Here is a 22,032-nt window from a genome sequence, read left to right on the forward strand (position 1 = left end):
GAAGTGCAGAGAGGCGTGAGTGCTGTGAAGTGGAGCATCATGCTGAGCACGACTGCTGTTCACAGGAACATGCCGTGTGAGCATCCACCGTGCTCACTACATCCTCAGACTTCTGGTCTAACCTCATCTGTGCCTCCTCTGGGTTGAGAGTGGAGTCTGTAAATGAGAAAAGAGGAAAAAGAAGCCACGTGACTAGTTTTTGTTTTTTATTACATTGAGGTACTGGCTCAGTGCTGGTATGATCAGCATCAACAGTTTTTCACATCAGCACGTGTGTGTGCAACAGGGCGTAACCCAAAGCCATATAAAAATTAATCACAAAACCATTATATAGGTACAATTCTTGGTGAAAACAGTAAGACATCTGAATCTAAGTGTTGAGGCTCGTTCTTGTGGGTTTAGTGTGTACCACTGTTGAACTGATGTAATTTTTAGAAAAGTTCACTTTTCCCATCATTCATATTTAGGTAGTGCGAACTCTAGCTATGATGCTTGCTAATATGGCTTATTTTCTGGTATGCAAAGTTATTAATATATTTCATCCTTTTTTTTTTTTTTTTTTTTTTTTTTTTTTTTAATTTACAGAAGAGGAAAAGGTGAAATGCGGTGTCCTTGCCTGAGAAAGAGCTTTTTTTCCTATGCTAGCATCCTAACAAGCAGAGCAACTTAAACAGACAGATGAAGCCTGGGCTGTAGCTCTGTGTCTCACTATGGAGAAGAGGAAAGAGTAAGAGTAGGGAGCTGCGTAAGAGTAAGAATCACAATCCAACATGCACCTTGCATTGTGCACAAGTACACTGTTTTAGACTCACCAGCTGGTACGCAGTGGAAACCCACAGAGATGGGAATGGTTCTGGTTGCTGAGCAGCCTTCTGCACAGTGTAAAACTGGCTCCATGGAAAAGCATTTTGAGACCTTTTTGTCAAATGCAACTGGCTTCTCAACTTTGACAAATCTATGCTGCAGCTTGCAAGCTATAAAAAAAATGAATTATTTTAAATAAGCTATAGTTTATATAAATAACTTCTGAATTCAGTGCGTAGGATTAGCAACAACTAAGACCAATGGCCATACTGACAAACACAAGATACGTGAAACTAATCTCACTCAAGGGAGTGCTATTTTCTATCAAAGACTTGGACTGTAAGGCATTTGGAGAACAATCCCCAGGACGGAGGCATGTTAAGTCAGATCTAGGTTGGGCACAGGTGTGGAAATCCAAAAAGATACCTGTGCAACCCTTGCTCTGCTGGCACTCAAATTTACCCAAACTACAACAGCACTTCATTTTGGGTCAGTAGTGGCTCCCCTATATCCATATATCCACTTCTGCATCGCAGCCACCTTGCCATGGCTGAGCAGCTTAGGCCTTACGACTCTATGATCTGGGCTTCCCCTAGACCAGTCTCAGCAGGGGAGCTTGACCCTGAGAGCATGTTCCAGAATGCCACCCCTTGCCCATGAGTTGTGGTGCACCCTACCGTGTTCAGTTATGCTCATGTTGTTTTTATACAGGAGCTAAATGGTAAGAACAGTCATTCCCTGTCTGACGATTTCAGATTAATTCCATCTTCAGCCTGAGTAAATTAAAACATCTATTTCCCACATAAGTGCCCTCTGTTTTGTTAGCCAATGCTAGTTTTGTTGTTGTTGTTGTTGTTTTGTTTTGTTTTGTTTTTGTTTTTGTTTTTCTTTCTGGGATTTAAAAGCCTGAAAACAACAGAATGGAAATAAAGCATGAAACTTTTAAGTACAAGATAAAATGTCTTTTGTTAACAGTTAAACTATCTACTTTTCATACTAAATTATCAGCTTGGGGAAATTTAGATTTATAATTTTATCCAGAATGCACAAACTTCAGGTAGTTAGGTAATGTATAAGAAGATGATATAAAAATGCAATAAAAACAGACTTTGCAGAGAACTACTAAACTCAGGAGAACAGACTGTGTTTCAGTCTAAGGAAATTAATCACAAAATAATGAACAATAATACGATCATTGTACAATTAATATAAATCAGATATGTAAATCTTATGACTATTCATGTGACTAATGAATAAGTCAAAGACAATGATACTAATATATGTTAGAATCCAAATACCTCCAGCACAAGCATCTTCTGAGACGATCCAAGACTGAGCAAAACTCACTGCATCTTTAGCTAAGTATCCACTGGGCGTTTGATATTCCCTTTCCTTCTCAGCATCATATTTTCCACAAATACCACATGTTTTCCCAGCCATCCAGAAAGCAACCCGAATCTTTATGGAAATAATAAATAAATACATAATAATTTTTAAAAAGCACTTAGATATTTTTTTTCTAAAAATAAAACCACGGGGAAAAAAATAATACCTCAAACCTATGTCCATTGTAATACAACTTATCTATACCATATTCAGGGGCTTTTAGTGACAAGCCTTCCTTTTCACTGCTGATCAGCATGCTTGCATCTGTAACAACAAAGCAAAAAGATACCTTTGCAAATGAAGTTATTGTTTTAGGGTCCAACCTGAACCCCTGTTAAATTCATGGAGACAATGCATACTGTGACGTATGGTGGAAATTAAAAGAAATGGTGGAAATGAGAAAAATCAGATCCCATCCTGCCTTGGACTAAGCCAAAGCCCTGTGACTAGCGTGGCCATGGCAGGGGAGACCTGTTTGCCTGTTCTGGGCGTCTCCATGGACAGCACAAGGTGCCTTAGCCCTGCATTATTTGGTTTGTGGACACACAAGATTGGCACCTCTTTCTTTGCTCAGCTTTCCTATCACCCCCATGAAAGCAACTATGAAGTTATATTAAAATCATCCAATTGTTTCCCATTTTAGGGTGATCTTCACCTTGAGAGGGATTTTCAGGATTATGTCCTTCTTCAAAAGAGCAGAAAAGATTAAGTGAAATAGAAAGATGAGTCTCCTACCAGAACTGGGTGTGTACGGAACATCTGTTGGGGTTTGAACACCATTAATCTTCAACTGGATGCGTCCATTGGAAACATACATGTCAACCTTACTTTAAGTAAAGGAAATGAGTATAAATAAATGTTTGTCCTTCTCACTATTCAGATCACAGTTTCTAGTCCTGGTAGAACCAACACTGCAGGATGCTGATATCATTTTGTGAATAATTACCTGTTACCCTTTGGGAAGAAGATTAAAAGAGCCCAGAAAAGTGTGCCAGAAAAGGAGTACTCACAATACCCCTTTCCCCAGTTTTCTGAGCATCTTTGTGTCACAGTTCAAGCAGTAAGACACCAGGCTACAGAAACCCTTGCTACAAAACAATATAATTCCTCTTATATGTTCACATATATTCAAGGTGCTTTACATTTCAGAGGAAGATTGGGTTCTGTACAGCAGTTATGATCTCTTACAGCTTGAATAGCCTGTGTATTATTTTCTTGATAGCAGTGTTTGCTCTAATGAAGAAATATGACACATAAGCACTTCAAAAGCACATGAATGCTGTATTTAACAATGAGAAATGATACAGTGGCAAGGAATGTATCACAAAAGATATGGTCTATGAAATAACCATCCTTTAGTTCTTCCACAAAACAGGTGCAGGGAATACTAGTTTCTCTCTGTTTCTCTAAGATTATGGAACAGATGGGCACACAATCTTCAAAAATAAATAATTACTTGTAATGAAACCTTACATATCAAAGCCTATTTATGCACTTTGAAGAACATTCCCTACAATGATTTTGGTATGCATAATCCTATACTACTTAGAATATCAGACTATATTTTTAAAGAACCTATGGTTGCTCCAAGACGAAACAAAGCATGTCTTAAATTAGTTTCAAATAGATTTAGTACATCATGTACCAACTAAAGGATGACCTAAGAGAGTTCATCTAATCTGGGATAAGTAATTCCCTTTTTAGGTATGTCCACTTCTCAACATCTCTGCTGAGATGATTGCAGGTGCTAACTAGTCCTAATTATGAGTTTAGCATAGGAGGTCAGACTAAATTATTACAGTAGTCCCTTTTGGATTTATAGTATATGTTTCTACCTAATTACTGAGAACTAAAATGAGATGGTTAAATGCTTACAAATTAATGAAGAGTTTCAGGCAGTAAAGACTTTAGGTTACTGTGAACCTCAGATGTATTTCAGAAACAAAGGACTTCTCAAAGGCAAAGACCCAAATCTCAGTGTCATTCCTAGAAATCTTTCCATTGATGTCAGTAACTTTTCCATGAGTCTTATGAAGTACCACACTGCTCTTACAGTCTGGTCTTCACATTTATATCAGCTTGACATCTATCTGTCATTATGTTTGCAATTACTTACTGACTGGCGAGTCTGACATTTATTGCCATAAGGTCAGCAGCTTCTTCAAGTCTTTTCATCATAACCAGGAATTTGAGTTCTGGACTACAATCCTGTGCCAAGATGTGGAAGCAATTCACAGGCATTGAATAGTTAAACTCAACTCCATTGAAGGTTGTGATCACATTTTGGGAGACTGAACAATGAGCTGAAAAAAAATAAGTTGAAAGTAAACCTTTTATACTTCAAGACAGTTACTCTATTTTAAGTGGGAAGGGGAAAATGAAACAAGTAAAATTCTCCTTTTTTCACTGTTATTGTATTTTGTTGGAAATCTTACCAGTTCCAATTAGAAATTATTTTACAACAATTTTAATTAACAGACAGATGTTTAATTAATATTGCGTTTTTAGCAAAGAAATATGAAATGCAAAGAAATATACATAGGCATGATATTAGACCACTGATTTCAGGCAAAATGTGTCTCCTTATCCCAGAATTACATAAAGCCTTTCCACTAATAATTTAACCTAAGTATCTTATGATTATGTCTTAATACAGCAAGAATAAATAAATAAACCTTTCAAATCAGGTGCAATGGGAAATTAATGCGTATATTTTTTAAGCTGTTTCAGCTTCTTTGTAGCAGTACAATTCAAGCAGAACACCACAAACCTGAGGTCACTTAAGTGTCCTTCTCATAAATTTTGTATTGCTTTTTTTTCTCCTGGAGCAGTCTCTGCAATGAAGTTCAAATGGATATACTGGGGGAGAGCATATGTCTGAATCACTGTTTGTCGTGGTACTGAATACTTAATGTTGCTAACATGCTTCATTTCCTTACATCTTTGCAGCCTCAAAGATTTTCATTACTGACAGGTTTACTTCTATGTGAAGTCCAACTGATTTTTCAAGTGAGCATAAAACACTTTTAAGTTACTTTAAAAATATGAGTCATATTTACAAAAATCTGCAAAGTAGGTACTTCTGCACGTAGTTAATTGCTGACCTTTAAGGTTTTCGATGATTGAAAAGGTTGTTTGAGAAAAGATGTCCCAGTCAGGAGATGGTAGCATTGAAGTCAGAGTACCTGGACTTGAAGGGAATGGCAGGGGAAGCCTGATGGCTCTATTGTAAATTGTGAGCTGAAAATGAGTCAGAAAACAAACATGAACATAAATGCCAAATACAGTGTGGAGATGTTGTAGCATTTTCCTATAACATTCAAAGAGGCCTGTACTGACTGAAATCTAAATTAGACTCTAGATTTAGGTCAAACCTAAAAATAAATTAAGTCTTTTATCTACAGAATGAAAGAGGTCTACAATTCGACACATCTGCAATCTACAGAATAGCAATATTATCAAATAAGTTTGATATTTGCGAATTCACATTTTTTTCCTGAGCTGTACATACCACTTGCTCACAGTACAAACAGCTTGCTTACTTGAGATGCTCATCCTTTTCTTGCCTGTATGCTGAAGGCTAATATTTATCCATCATGATTCTCTACGGCCTGGTATTATTATCTCTTCCAAGACACAGCAAAACCTATCACCTCCCTGAAGATTTTTGGAGGAGTGGTCTTTTTAATCAATAATTACTTATGTGTTATCAATCATGATTGTTGTATTACAACCTCTTTTTTATTTCAAGTGTCAACATGCTACATGAGAAAGAAATATGCTGTAAGATATTCTCATAACAGAATCAACTATGTGAACACAAGGCCCTTGTGACGGGGGAACTTCCTTATGGTTTAATAGAATAAAAATTAAATTAAAAAAAAGTGGGATAAAAAACACTATTAATCTTCAATTTCATACATATGTATTGCTCCAGAATAAAAGATAGTGGAAATATTTACCTCAGGTAGCCTGAGGACCACATCGCAGGTTCTTGGAGATGTCAGAGCCATAACCATGGTTGTCTGGCGAGAAGGACCACGCTGTTGCCTTTGGGAGTACCCAAGCATATATGCAGCCCCTGGAAGATATCTGTAGAACCTGAAAAACAAAGTAACTGATTAAAACCATCTATCTCTGAATTTTTTTTTTTCAGCATTTGTTCCGGCTGAAGCACCCCCATAAAGCAATATGCACTCTCTGTTAGATAGATGTTTTATAGTAGGGTTTGTAACTTGGTGTTGTCTATGGGAAGAGGAACAGGCAGATTTTAACAGTGTTAATGGGTGAAACAGTCTTCAGCAGACTGGATAGCAGCATGACCTGAGAAGAAAAGTATAACCACCTTTTTCTAAAGACATTCAGAGTTAAAAAATAGGCAGCGATTACATAAAAACTAAAATACAAAATTACCAAAAAATAGATGACTTTTTATTAATGTTTCAGTCCTTCAATACACATTTTTAGCAAGGATCCATTGTATCCAAGGATTTTGTTTTAGCAAGGATCCATTGCCCACTAAGATTGTCAATGAGGTGACAGAGGAGCCTCTATGATCAGGTTTCATTACAAAGTCTTTGTATTTAAATAGAGAAATACAGAAAGAAATATATAGATAGATAGATAGATAGACAGATAAATCATAATATATATATATATATATATATATATATATATATAAAGGCATAGTCTTAAAGAAGAACAAAGCTGAATTCTGTAGCTTTGTTCCGGGATAGTCAATTCGATGGTTTCATCCAGTATAATAAGGGGACATCAAGGTAATACAATCCCATATAAAAATTAAATGCCTGCTCTCCAGCAGACATTTGTTAATCAAATCACTTGTATCCCTTTAAACATGAAAGCCTGAGCTGTATCTATAACTGAGGTGTCAATATTTTGGTATTGCTGTGAAGAAAAAAATTAAAAGAGGCTTAGATACAGGTCTCAGTGCTTTTGTGGGTAAATGCATGTACAAGTACAATGAATGAATTAATACAATGATAATATATAGAATATGGATATATATGTGGATAGTTGTGTATATGAACTGAATACAGAAGTTAATTTTCTTATACTAAGCATCATGCAACATTTGCTCTTTAGTGTTCAATAAATCTTGCGGAAGTATTCACATCATCTTCTTCAGATGCCAGAGGTAAGGTGCCCGCATTAGGAAATAACTCTCTTAAGGCACCCTGTACAGTCAAAAAGAGACAGACTCCTTCAGAGAACTAAGTTTAGGCTTCTACTTAGAGCCTCCAGGGATTAGGAAGCATCAGGAGACCAAGTTCCTAATTCAGGCACTTTAAATTAAAAGCTTACAATAAATTATGTCAATCCTGACATCCACTTTATTTCAAGCAGTTTTCCTGCAAACAAAAATGCACTAAATTTTGAGGAAATGAATGCACAGAAAAAAAAAAAAAAGAAAGAAAAAAAAGAAAAAAAAAAAAAAGGGACTGAAAAAAACAATCTGACGTAAAATTTTGTTGATGAGGGGAAATTCTTCTGGATCAGAAACTGCAGAACTGAATCTAATTATCTGAAGCATTGACATGGGTGACTTTTTCAAAAACTGAAGTATAATCTCACCATCTTGCAGTTCTTCGGACACTTGAAGGTACTTTTGGCCACACCAGCTTCATCTGCATAGCTGGATGAGAAGCAAACTTCCCTGTTGCAATCTGAGTAGCAATGTGGTAGTCCTGGCAATCTGTACCCCATTTAAGGGAACCCTAGTAGAAGGGAATACATATTTTTTTGTACAAAGCATAGTAACACTGTTATATTTCATTTGCATTTGAACTGATCACATTTTAAACTCACCGAAGCTTTATGGGAATTTATTACTGAAGCATCAGCACAGAGTTTCCATCTATTTGATTCTGTGATGCTTGAAACAAAAATCTGTATCCTGAATCTGACAGGCTGTCTGTCAGCATACAGTACGAGCTGGAATCCTGTCGGCTGCTCGTTTCTTCTGATGGCACGAAGAATTGCAGCCAGTATTGGTGGCTTGCTGTCTCCCAAGAATTTAGGCTTAAGTCAGTAGGGAGGAAATAGAGACCAAAGACAAAGCATTAGAATTACTGTATAAGAACAGAAATAAAAAGTATTTGTAAAGGAAAAGCTTCATTCAAGTCTTTTTATATAAAGTACATGACAGTATCATAGATCATCACTCTAGCTATTCAGTGCATGTGTGGTTTTGCCAGTCTTTCAAGGGAGTGCTCTTACAACCTTTGTAAGTACCACGGTAATGTTATTATAAACATGCATTCATTCGAAATCCATGGTAAATGTTTTTTTTTTCTTGTGTATGAAGACACTCACCTGAGACATAGCTGTAGAGATGCCTTCATCACTAACTGAAGAAGAAGAGGAGCTGCTGCTGCTGCTGCTGCTGCTATTCAGAACTTCCCTTTGTGAGTCCTGCAACAACAGAAAGTCACTCTGAAGCAAGTTGTTTACCATTGTAATTAATCACAGAACTAATTTTTCATATTTTTATTTTGATTGAACTAAGTTCCAGTCAAGCTAGTGAGAGCAATTATAGGCCCCCCACAGCATAAGCAGAAAATGTACCTGTTCATCTGCTGGCTTGAACCAAAACTGGTAAATGGGTAGATATGCCTGTGAAGATAGACAGTATGTAAGAAGATCCAAGAGAAGAAAAACAACTAACTTTTGACAAATGCTTTAATAAGTTCAGTATTGAATATGGAAAAAAAAGGTGAAACAAGATGCAAATGTTTAAACGTTTTAAACTGAAACCTTCTGGAATATGAAATTCTGAACTGAAATGCTTCAGAGAACCAGAGGTTAAAAACAGGAAAGAGCTCTGCTAGGTTACCTCATCCATGCTGCAACAAACAGTCTGTTTTCTCTTTCTTCGGTACCTGCCCATTGGGCACAATTTCCTGATTTCTAGTACAAAAACATTCACTAGAAGAAGTATAAAGAATCCAGTCAGGGTGAATTACCTGTTGGTTGGGATATTCACTGTCCCCACTACAGTGCTTGTCTCCAGAGCTGTTCTCCCTGCTGCTGCTGCACATCGTACTGCTGTCAGAGCCTGCACTGCTGCTGCTGCTGCTGCTGCTGCCCTTGCTGCTCCTGCTGCTGCTGCCATGCTTCTTCCCAAATTGCCTTATTTCTTCATTCTCATGTTTATCTTCAGGCTCATTACCATCAGCAGAGGAAGCAGTGGAAGAAGAAGACGAACTGGAGAGGGGGTTTGCACTGGGCTCTACCCAGAGGTCTGTAACAGCGGTCTTTACTTTGCTGTGAATCTGTTTCTTATGGTGCCGTGTCTTATTTGCAACCTCCAAAACAGTTCAAAGAGTTATGAATTTACAGCTCTGTAACATTTCTCTAGATGTCAGACAAGCAGCTTACCACAGCTTTTCAAGGAAATAGCACTTCCTTGCCTCCCACACTTCAGAAGCTGCATCAGAACTCACCAAGACCCACCCCTCCCAAACAAAAATCCTTGCTTTCCCATGCCAGTTTTCCACATTGGACTTCAAACCCTTGGTTTTGTTCATGGGAAAATATTCCCCCATCCAATGCTCAATCTCTTACCTTGAACACATTTTCAATGCCTAGGATCTTCTTCAGTTTAGCTTTAATGTTCTCATACAGAGATGTCTCCTCCTCTTCTTTAGACCCTGAACTTGCTACATTGATTATTTTGGAAGCAGCTTTGGGCCCAACCTGAATCTCCAGCTGTATTTTTTCAATATCAGCATCTGTATGAACTAGAGTCAAGATACTTTTAGTTCAGTACAGTGCTACATGAGCATCATTCACAGAGATTGACAAAAAAGATTTCTTTCATTACTGTACCTGGCTTCAAAACTATCTTGGCTTCAAGTTCTCCAACTAATTTATGCAGATAAGTATTTCTTAAGAAAGCAGAATTTCGGGACTTTAGGCTGAGACAAGCAGAACATCCCAAACTGGATAATTCTCTACAGAAAACACGTGCATAAGATCTTTGTCCTACACTGTGGCGATGTTCCTCTTCTGAGGCTTGCTGGTGTCCCTTGGATATCACACTAGGGATATTTCTTTGCTGTATTAAACAAAAATATGGTAAATGAAAATACTAAAAAAAAAGAAAAAAGAAAAAAGGGAAAAAAAAAAAAAAGAAAAAAAGAAAAAAAAAGTCACAGCCCCTAAAATCTTTGCTGTATTCCTATTAATGATGAGAATGATGACAGTCCTGGCTAAGAAAGGAAGCACTGCTTAAAATTAGAAATTCAAGCACTGGAAGAAGTGGGATTTTTTCCAAAGTGCTCTGTGGAAGAGGTCAGGTCTCCTAGCCAGCCTTTCCCAGGAGGTGTTTCACAAACAAACTTCCCAATGAGAACCTCCAGGACTCTTTGGAGGTGATATTTCTCTGAACCAGTTTTGGGATACTATTCCTCAGCTGTATTTGCAGTCAGTATATCCTTTCCATGCCAGCAGTAGGCCTCAGAAGCTGAAGAGCACATCGGAGAATGGGCAGACCCCTGCAGGGATTCCCTTGGAAATCCCTGGAATCCTTGGAAACTGGATATACAGTTTGTTTCCCAATAAAGGATGCCTGAGCCATCCTTTCCAGACTGCTTTGGCTCTGAAAAACAGGGTACTGTACAAAGGACGTGGCTTTCACACCCCCTCCCCATGACTATGAAGCAAAAGGAAGACATGCTGTCAGAGCAACCTGTCTGCATGAGATGACAAGAGCCAGCAGGCCCTGAATGAAAGTGGCTTGAACATATTGAGACTTATTGTTAGGCCTGGTTTGGGATACAACAGGCACCTGCTGTGTCTCACAGTTTCCTTGTTTGTGATCTGATTAGGCAGCTGCTGTGTTGGGGGTGCTCAGCCCCAGTGAGATCTGTTCTGTTCTCTACCTGCCTGCAGTGAAGGCGATGTGAGGCCTCATTACCTTCCAGCTTTCAGCTCTTGAAGATATTTCTGATGACTGAAACTTCTGATTGAAGATACTTGTTATTTCTCCTTCGGGGAGAATATGGGTCTTCTTTTCAGAATCTACTTCTTCCATGTTTCTTGAAATAGCATAAGCTTCACTCCTGTGGAGGTGACAAATGGCAAACAAGTAACATCTGATTTTGCTTAACCCCAATTGTCTTTAATACCAGAGAGCTACGGGCAATACAAAAGAGAATATTAAGCTTCATATGGCTACCAAACTACAGCAGAGCCTGACAAGAGTTGTAGGCTCATGATCTTATAACAGGGAGCTCACAATCAGTAACAAATAACAAGTGAAATGTGGCTAACTTCTGTACCTTACAGCTGCAAGCTCAACCTCCTGGTGGCAAGGAAGGGTTTCAATCTTCAAATTTTTCTCTTTCATATTAACCGTGGCATCAAATTTCATTGTAGTGTTGGCACTGAACTCTGCGTGAAATTCAAGACCACTCTGAAAGTATTGCATATTAATCCCCATTGTTGCAATCATATGGAAATACACTCTGAAAGAGTGAAAATAAAAACATGCAATTACAAAGTACAAATTAACATGCATGTACTTATCTTTGAAAGGCAGAATTGCATTTTCTTAGTGTTCTGTTTATTTTAAAAACCACTACTAACAGCTTAAAAAGATATGTAACAGGATAAAAAAGCTAAAGTGCCACTGAAAAAAATGAAGGGATTTATCTGATAAAACTTGCATGGATCCTCTCGCAGCCTAATCACTGATACATTGCTTGATAATAAGCTAATGTCAGAATCTTCCTATAGCTTCAGATTTTGTCTATTTTTTTTCACTATTGTTATTATTATCATTATTATATCATATCATATCATATATCATTATTATGTTATTATCATCATTATTGTTATTAGTGATGTTGCTTTTGTGGATCCACAAGTGTTTTCCTTTTCTGCCTGAAATCCCCCCAGCTTGTGCCTTCTGAAAAACTTTCTCATATGTAATCAAAAATGCCTTCACAGCTTAGTAGCTTTAGTCACTGAACAGGTAGAAACGTGAGCATTTTCAGCAATGGCAGAACATCGCCACATTTCTCTTTGATTCAGTGCACTGTGCTAGGCTTGCATGGTCTGAAAGCATCACATGATTGTCTTACTTTCTTACAGATTCACTGCTCGAGACTAGCACAGTCATCCCAAATCTGGGACAAATAAGATACTTATTTAATATAACTATTTCAAATATAAATATAAATATAAATGAAGGTGTGTGTATATATGAAAATATATCATTTTTACTTTGGTTGGATATCGGCATGAATATCTGTGTTGGTTTCCAACAACTGTGATGGTCTAAAATTGTCAGATAATGGTGGTGACAGCTGAATATCAACTGCAAGAGACAGAGAGAAATTATATGAACAGGGCAAAAAAATAAAAATGCTGGGGATACTATTTTTTCAATAAGCATAGTAGTTAATGCATGGGCATTGCTTTTACATTTTGAAATACTTCACAGGATTACTTCATGATTATTACTCTGAAACAGTTACAGAAGTATGTCCCAGATGAAACACTGTGATTACTTATCTGCCCCTGTGGAGGTGTCTGGACAGTGTTTCCCCATTACAGAGTATTTTTTGAGACTACAGAGGGATTTACTTTCAGCAGAGGGATTGGAACCACAATTATTGGGAGGAAATTGCTCAATAAGGTGTCCCAAGCTCACCATAGGCCGCAGCCTGGGCCAGCATGGTGCCGCTCAGGCTGAGCTCCAGTGGCATGCCAACCACTGTGGGGACAACGTGCCGCAGCTCAGCCACCATCACCGGCAGGGTCCATTGGCCTGAAATGCCTCGCTGGACCTCTTCCACTGCTTTTTTCACCACTGGCTGCCAGTTTGATGATCCAGTCAGACTCTGAATACAGAGAAATTGGTTAAATAATCAGGGAAGATGAGATGGAAAGGGAAAATTATTCTGCATCACAAACAAAAAAGGCAACAGCCTTGTCAGTACCATTATGGTCTGCTGAATGACTTTGTTATCAATGTCAACAAAGGCAATCTCCTGTCCCAATATTTTGATGTAAGTGGACACCAGAGGGTCTTCTGGAGGCAATTCTTTCCATCCCAGAAACTGCAGTGTTAAGGAGGAGAAAGGGAAGAAGCAGATACATTTTCTTAAAATACATTATTGTATTAACAAAATGTAGATCACATTTGAAGGGTGCTAACTATGGTTCCTTAGCCAAAAAAAGTAGTACACATCTTACAAGTCTGAATTGATGTGGCCTTCCTTATGTTGCATAACTGACTTCAGTGGGAGTTTCCCCACATAAGGATGAAGTAAGGACTCTGTAATTTTTGCTGCTCTAAGTAGTGGGTGGCACCCAAGGGCTCATGAACAAAAGTCTTATTCAATAACCATTTTAAGAGAGAAGAGCAACCACTTACTATGTTTTAACATACACTTTAAAACAGATGAATTTTGGCTACCAGCATCATCATCATCTTTTGTACTGTACATTAAGGGCAGCTTTGCGTGGTGTGCTGACACATGGTCAGTGAAAAAAATGGTATTTGTTCACAGTCTAAGTACAATATAAGTAAGAACATCTTTCTGTGACCAAACAGGATGGCCGACTCCTTTCTCACTGGAACATCAAAGGGATGGCTAGGAGGGTAGCTGATGCAACCCTGGGCTGGTGGGAACTACATATTGCAAACAAATCAGGAAGGTGCATAAAGACGTACCGTTTTACCGAGTTCCTTCAGTGTCTTGTATGTGTCATATTCAGCAAAGGGAATATTCTGCTGCCTGATAATATTGATTAGGCTTTGTGATCGTAGAGCCACCTGTAGGAAACAGCATTGAACATCACAGCCCAAATGCCAGAGAGCGCAGGTATACCTTTCTCATACCTTTCTACCAGGTATTACACTCACGGAGGCCACTCTAAATACATACTTCATGAAGCCATAGCACTTATAAGGCAGATGACTGGAGGCTATGACTGCAGATGCTGAGGATGTGCTGAGCTTTGAACTAGTCAGCAGGGATAATTTTAGGGCAGCTAAAAGATCAGCCCCGGCTGCAAAGCTTGCCCAAGAAGCTGAGTAAATGCCTGCATGCTGTTACATGGAGTTTCAATCTGCTGGGGCTGTACTGCTGGCTGAAGTTTAATTTCAGCTGCTTATTCCCTGTACTTATGCAAAATGCCCCACACATCATGTGACGTTAGTTAGGCAGACAAATGCTCTGCTATGTAAGCTTTCCTTTGCTCTCTTAGATTTTCATGCCTATACTGAATGTTTTCATTGCTAAATCTACATGTCAAAAAGCCCAAATACAAGTAAAATCATAACCATTATCTAAATTTTCCCTTCCACTCCAGTCCTTACAGACAGAGATAGAGGCAAACACTACATTGCAGTCCAAGTGGCTTAACAAGTAATGCTATGTGTAGCTAGGTTGTATCTATCTGGTTGTTTTCATGAAATACTTACCTCTATAATGTCTGTTGCAGTATTTGCATAATATCCTCTTACTTTTGTGATTATATCAGATGGAAACATAGTGTTGGGACTGTTCATTAGATAGACCCTCCAAATTGCACCAGCCTTATACACATCTATAACAGGAACAAAAAGCAGCAGAGATTTTTCTTAGGGTCTCCGAGGTGACTGGTGCCTGTAAGTTACCTTAGGTGCATGCTTTACTAGATCTCAAATGATTCTGTCAGTATTCAGCCCCGTAGGTCCTCAAGCTTGTAACCCCAAGAGGGAATCTTTGTTCTAGGGCAGAGTCAACAGGATCACAGTGACTGAAGAAGGAGGCCTAAATCCATGTGCAGATAAGACACCTCTTTCCCCAGTAGATACCCAAAGAGTAGTAGAACACCTTCAGGGGATTTTGCATTTCAAGAGACTCTTGTGCTTTATTCTGTTTCAGGAGTGCACTAAGCCCACAGCCCATGACAGGATTTTGTATGGAAATTGTGGAACACAATAGATGCCTTCAGATAAGCAAGCCAAAGCAGGGAACATGGCATCTGGTACTCACGGGAATAACCACCAGCATGAATGACCTTGCTGTAACGATAGCTCAGCCTGTCAAGTCTGGGGCTCAGTAGTTTAATGGCAATGTTGCAAGCAGCAGATCTGAGTAATAAAGAGTTAAAATCATATGAAGGTAGTCAACTGTGACCAATTTCTTAGAAAACTGCAAGAAAAATCACCACTTGCAACTAAAAAATGTACTTTTTTCTTTACTTACAGATTGTAGAGCTGTGGGATCCTGCCTACTGCCAAAGCCTTCATGTGTGAGTACGTGAAGCTGGCTACTTGTAGGCTGGTCTCCGACAGCAGCGAGGTGGCCATAGCTGCTACAATTGGAAGAGCAGGCTTTGTTTCAAAGAGGACAACACAAGCCATCATGCGGACATTAGGAGCAAGTGTATTGTCCATAAAGATCTGGAGAGAGATCTCCCTTACCTGGAGGAGGAAGATACAACCTATGAATACCACATAACTCCTTGGGAAGAAATATTTTTTAAACTGTGCATGTCTGATGTGCTGTGAACAGAGAACAAAACCCGGAACAGAGACTTGAGCATGGGGCCTGTCACTGGAAATGAAGATGCTGCTGGCTGCACAGCGAACAGGGATGGAAGAAACAGCCATTAGTAAGGGGCCCAACATTACCGCAACTGAAGCAGTCTCTTTCCCAGAATGTCAGCCAGGATAGGGTGATGTCAGGAATTCACAACATAGGAAAAGACAAGACCTGTAACTATATCTGCCCAGAGTTGCTAACATTACCTGATGGCTTTATTATCCCTGCATTGCTAAGTCAACCCAAATTACACCCTATAAAACATTTGTCTAAATAATAATTTCAGTTACTTTTGCAGGGTCTTTTCTGGCAATTTTCCTCAAGGCCAGTACGGCATCAGCATGAATTCTGCTTGGTAATGAAGTAGCAGCAGGTGAAAATGTTGGCAAAAACTTCAGGATGCGTTTGATACTGGCCGGCTCTCCTGCATTGCCTATAGCTTTCAGGGCCAAGGCCATGTCTTCAGCATGGCTTCTGCTGGCAGCTTCAGCAGCAAGGTCATGGAGTGGCTGAAAACACATCAGACAGTGGTTAATCATGTCAGGCAGCAATCTTGTAATAGCGTATAAAAATACTCATTTCCAAAGCAAATAAAACAACTACTGGTGCAAAGCCCTGAGTAAAGATGTTCAGATTTTTCTCCCAGGAAGAATCTCACCATCATTATCAGGACATCATTAACACAGAACATACGCACAAGCTTCATTTTCTCCTTGCAGTGTTGTAACTGAGAGTAATTTGTCCCTAAGCCTGACCTTTGTTTCAGTCTTTTTTTGGAAGATTTAAACCCATTCTAAGCAGCAGCAGGCTGTCTCAGAACTGTAGTCCTGCTGACTAAGGAACCTGAGCTGCATAGTCCAAGGACAACGACCTGAATATTTCTGATGGTGATATGCAAGTATGTAGCAGGGCCTCTTTGGAAGCCCTAACCTATGACATATCTAGACATATCTTTGCTTATATTCACACTTCAATGCCTTTTTAATACGTATTTTTAAGTTTGATCTACCTAATGTAAAAGTAGAGAGAAGAATCATAATTATTTTGCTTTAATCCTGAATTGTCATACATAAATTCCAAGTTGTTTACGGCACTTGTCATACCCACAGGCTTCTACCACTTACATTTTAAATTCTGAACTGTTAAGACCAGATTTTTCAAAGGCATCACCTCAGCATTTCATTTTATCTTAGCAATTTTGCAGGTGATCACAGCTAAGAGTGAGGCATGTAAACACCTAGTTACCTAATTGCCAGCATTGTGAGAGGTAAATTAGAGTCATTAAAATAATTTCTTCACCCCTTATGAAATAAGAAATGAGAGTCACCTACCTGAAGAAGTTCATTAGGACAAAATGAAGGCTGAGCACAGTATTTATTTACCATGCTACCATACCCCAGGTAAACAAGTATTCGAAGCATTGGTGCTTTCTGAATTTGGGGACAGGTCAGAAAAGACTGCAGAAGAAAGAACCAGAGTCGTTAATGTTTCAACTTATTAGAGATGGTATTTAGTGAAAACTTATCTTATATCTGAAAAGCAAATAGACAAAACTGCGTTGGATTTTTTTCTAAATATTTTTAGAAGTTAAATAAAATGCTAGTGATTGAGGTAAAATTAAAGCAAATAGCACTGCTTCAGTTACAAGGTATGTACTTTATATTTTGGTTACACTGCATTATTTTCTACAGTTCCTCTTTTTTGTTGTTGTTTTTTATTTGTATTTGGCAAAAAGAAAACAGCAATTTCCCTGGAATCTGTGGGTTTTAACAGCATTAAATATCAAAGCCATTGAAAAATTTTTGGCAGCAAGTGTTTGGAAACATTTTCTAGACCATTCCCATGTTTGTTAATACTTTACATTTTACAAAATATCAAGGAAATATGTTGCATCATTTGATTGTAATCCTGTGAATTCACCTTCAGAAATGAATGACAGGGTAAGAGAAGGAAGAATTATCTGTACTCACTGAGGCAACTTCTAGGGTTTGCTTGTTGGGCATAACGAAATGGAAGGCAAGAGGGAGAACAACAGGTGCTTCCCAGATGTTCAGCTTCTTATCATGGATTTTTTGTTTAAGGAACTGGAACGTGTCAGTAGCTCCAGCAGCACAGACAGCACTCAGGAACCAGTGCCTGCCGGGGAGGGGAGGACAATTACCCCCATTGCCCAGTGCTCCTCTGGTGGGAAATCCTGGCTGACAGCAGTACAGTTACCTGTATGGAGGTTCACTGGCAAACTGCTCCCACAAAGAGTTGATTTGATCAAGGGTCACTAGACGGAACAGCTGAACCATTTGTAAGAACTTGGCTGAAGATTCTTTAGTGTCTCCTTCCTCATTATTCTTAACTAATTGTCGCAGAGTTTCTGTTAACTGTAGGGAAAAAAAAAAAAAAAAAACAACACATAAAGTTGAAAGGTGCCATGTCTAAAATAATATTGTGATGACTTGTTAACCTTATAAATAATGAAAAGGAATGAAGAATAAGCCTCCAATACCTGCCCATCTGCATTTTTTATCCTTATGAGAGGAATTGGCATCTGGAGCAGCTCTTCTGAGAAATGATAACGGAGACTTCCCTGGTTTTGCAGTTGAGCTTCTGGTACATTTATGGGAGTGCTTTTGATGTCGACCAAAACCAGTGCTTGTCTTCAAGAGAAAGAAAAAAATGCTTCAGTAGCATTGTACATGAGAGTTGGGCACGTACAGCTGCTGGGGCAGATTGAGGGGTGCCCAGCAGGGAGCTGCACTGACCACACATAGATTACACACTTCTCAGGTTTGCGCATTGCTTAGGATTAACTGAAAATGTTATAGGACTGGCAAGAGCTTTCATTATAGTGTTGCCACACTACCAACATGCACAGCACCTACCTTGCCTCCATGCCTGCTGTGCCATCAGGCTCATTGAACGGAGAGACCTGGTACACTTGCTCCGACGTAGCAAATGTTATCAAAACCCCGCTGTCATCATACTTCATCTTGTAAGTGGACATCACCGTGCCCTTCACATTTCTGACTTTCTAAAATTGCAAAGAGACCCACTCATAAATGTGAACAGGAACCAGTTAATTTATCACAGACAAGCCAAATTCCCTGCTGGTGCCAGCGCAAAGCAGGATTCATGCTGGTCCTACCAGGGGGCAGGTGGGACAGGGGCGGATGTAAGCCATGCCCGTGTTCTTCACTGCTCTGTCCTGGCAGTCAGTCAGGTCCTTGCTTTTGGAAATGGTGGCACGGTTATTCTTGCTGTCGTCCTGGATAACGTATCTGGTTTGGCAGATGCCTTCAATCCCAGCCTGTGTGTTGATTAAACACAATGAACTTTTTGCTGGAAATGGCCTTTCATTACAGCAATAAATTGGTCAATGAAAATTGCCTGGAAAGCATTATGTTCAGGCAAGCCTCTATGGAACAGTATAACGAGAATAAAAGTAAAGTCAGAATGGAAAAGAAACCAACCTCTTGTAGTTCATACACATTTTGTGACTTTTTGATCGTTATCTGCATCATGTTCAGCATCCCTCTCACTATGTTCGTGCACAGGACGGGGCAGTCTTCAGGGGCATAAATACTTCCCACCCTGCCCTCATTGTACTCGAACTTAAAGGCTTGGCTGAAACATGCAGCAATGGTCTCTGTGAGCTTTGAAGATGGAGTGAAGGAGTCAAGGGGCCATAAGCCGTGGTATTCCTCCAGCTTTGGCGATTGAACCTGTGAACAGAATTAGGAGAATATTCATCCTGTTCACCACAGTGCAGTAACGGGGAAACTGGACTTTTCTAGTCCACAGACAGACACAAGTCACTTGTTCAACACTGCAAGAAATGTTTTCCTCCTCAGACTCTTGTTTTGGGGCTAGGGCATGGCCTCAAAAATGCAATTTCCTTAAAGGATTTCTGCCAGGAAAGGGTCATGCAAAAGTTCAGCAAACGTGGTGAAGCTTGCAGGGTGAGTGAAACTGGCTGTCAACTGTCTGTATGGAAAGGATACTCACTTATTTTCCCCAAATTTTCAGTGTGATCTCCCTTCAGCCTGAAAATCAGCCAAGCTATCCGTCAAGCAGCCTACGTAGACTCACAGGGGCTGTGTTTGCTCCTGTCCAGCACATCCCAGAGCACCAAGGCTGCAGCACAGCTGATGGGGAGGCAGAGATGGCCACAGGACCTCACATTGGATGGGTCAGTGGGGCGAATGTCGCCTTCTTTGCAAGCGGCTGTCATTGCTTCCAGCTTATCAAGCTGTACAGCTTGCTTGCAAGTCCTTGACTGCTACCTAGTGGGAAATGTGTGCCTGCATGCACACACATAGTCACATATACATACACATGCCTCCCACCTTCCTCCATAAAAGTATGTGTTCCTGTGCAGAGGGAACTGGTTTTAGTGGCCCTGTTTTTTAATCAATGCAGCAACAGTGTCTTGCCTCCTTCTCAGAGTAAATCCTACTTGACTTTTGCCTGTAGTTGCTAAAGTCATAGCACTATCTGAGAGGTTACAACAATCATGCAGTTGCAGAATTGTATTATATTTGATAATAGGTGTTCCCTCTCACTGTTTCAGTAACTGCTTCAGTAATACAGCAGATTCAGTAAACTCCTAGGATGAATGCTGAGTGCCCTCTTACAGCTCTCCTCCCCGCCATGGTGGCATCCCTTTTCTATCGTCTTTTGTTCCATGCCAGTCTTTTAAGATGTTTGGTTTCATCTTTTCTATGTGTAACAGCACTTCCAGATCTGATATCATTATATCAAGTGAAAACATTACTATTATCATTCTTCACATTTGAATTAATGCCTATGTGAAGAATATCAAAAGGAAGATAATGGAGACAGACTTGAATTTCCCATGTGATGAAGGAATTTCAGCACTGAGCTTTTCTCAAGCCATGGACCAGGCTGAAACATTGATATTTCGTGCTTGAATTTGCATAATTTTCATACTCAAGTTTAGTGTTGCCTTACTTAAACTATCATGAGGACATTGCTTTAAAGCAGCTGCCTGCAATGTCTTTGCCTGGACCTGAACCTAAGGCAGATTTATCAAGAGGTGCAGGTGCTGATGGCCACAGAGCTTGGGCAGCTCTGGCTCCCGCCCATGGCACTGAAGGATGCGAGGGTGAACATCTCTGCCGGAGTCTGACATTGGACTTGCAGTCATCTCGGCACCAGGAAGGGTCCTAAGCTTTTGTGCAAGGTTTGCATCTTTTTCTTGTTTATTTTACCAACCTGGAGGTATGACCCAGACTTCTGCGTTATGTAGGCAGATGGATGGGTTCCCATGTCCCTTGCGACTTACCTGGAGAAGGTGGTCACTGCGGGACACGCGGCTGATCTGCAGCTTGCAGGTCAGCTTCACCCCTGCTATTACCAGCCCCCTGCCCTGCAGCCCATGCAGGATGAGTCCCTCATAGCCATACAGGTAGGTCTTGCCGGTATGAAAAATGGGCTCTATTAAATAATAAAAAACAGAAATGCCTCCTTTGTTGTGGTTCTACTCACAGGAACCGTCCCGGTAAAGAATAGTGAGGCTGGCTGCCCCAGCAGGCTGGGCACAAGCAGAGGGCACAGCAGGGCTGCCAGGGAGGCCAGCGTTGGAGCCGCTGGCTGGTGGGAGCACACTTACCGAGGTCATGCTTCTGAGCCCCTGCATGGGAGGAGAGAGAAGGATGCATGAGAAAACCCAATCTTCTGCAGAGACTACATTTATTATTCATTTACTGAGTGTGCCAATGGCTGGCAGACAGAGAGTAATGCACTCCTGGGGCAAACCTCACATACTGTGGGACAGCAAGCCTGCCCCAGCCCCCCTCACTGGCTGCTGTTTGCTTTTCCCCTGCTCCTACACTTAGGCACAGAAATCTAACAGTTTACAGCCAAACTCATTAAAAGGCTTCAGCAGATTGTGCCATGAATGTCCCTGAAAGTCCCCGAGGAGATGCAGCTTCCTGAGGTGGCCATCACAGCTCAGAAGTGCCAGTAACGCTTAGACTTACCCACAAGGGCGAGCACCAGGGCCAGGATGAGTCCCTTCATGCTAAAAGTGACTGAATGACACAGGGCAAAATGTGCAGCTTTTATAGAAGAATTATTAACAGGCATGGGAAATTTTGTTGAGTTATCAATTTTTTATCAACCACTCTAACCCATCGAGGGTGAAGGGGTTGGGTACAAGGTGCCATCTGCTACTGCTGTGCCAAAATCATCACAGGCAATCTTGTTTTCACCTCACCACCTAAATGCTCTGAAAGTATCTTTTGGAACAGGTGCTTAA

The 22,032-nt window shown here is 40.0% G+C and overlaps 1 protein-coding gene across 1 annotated transcript; it reads right to left on the reverse strand.

Moving 5' to 3' along the window:
• Positions 1 to 37: 37 nt before the first annotated feature.
• LOC311211760 (vitellogenin-2-like) lies at positions 38 to 21,794 on the reverse strand (the record flags this gene model as incomplete). The annotated part of the gene is made up of 35 exons (XM_084290685.1): positions 38 to 156; positions 813 to 974; positions 2,103 to 2,262; positions 2,357 to 2,454; positions 2,926 to 3,017; positions 4,307 to 4,493; positions 5,295 to 5,430; positions 6,153 to 6,291; positions 7,786 to 7,928; positions 8,020 to 8,232; positions 8,527 to 8,625; positions 8,779 to 8,826; positions 9,177 to 9,518; positions 9,778 to 9,953; positions 10,042 to 10,270; positions 11,132 to 11,276; positions 11,496 to 11,681; positions 12,442 to 12,535; positions 12,872 to 13,061; positions 13,161 to 13,280; positions 13,898 to 13,999; positions 14,651 to 14,775; positions 15,207 to 15,304; positions 15,420 to 15,637; positions 16,049 to 16,267; positions 17,090 to 17,215; positions 17,729 to 17,894; positions 17,976 to 18,133; positions 18,259 to 18,409; positions 18,635 to 18,783; positions 18,898 to 19,059; positions 19,223 to 19,474; positions 21,058 to 21,209; positions 21,385 to 21,405; positions 21,755 to 21,794. 35 exons carry the CDS (start codon positions 21,792 to 21,794, stop codon positions 38 to 40), a joined length of 5,217 nt encoding a protein of 1,738 aa, XP_084146811.1.
• Positions 21,795 to 22,032: the final 238 nt, after the last annotated feature.

The sequence above is a fragment of the Netta rufina genome (assembly GCF_964035555.1).
Source record: "Netta rufina genome assembly, chromosome: 8".
Lineage (NCBI taxonomy): Eukaryota > Metazoa > Chordata > Aves > Anseriformes > Anatidae > Netta > Netta rufina.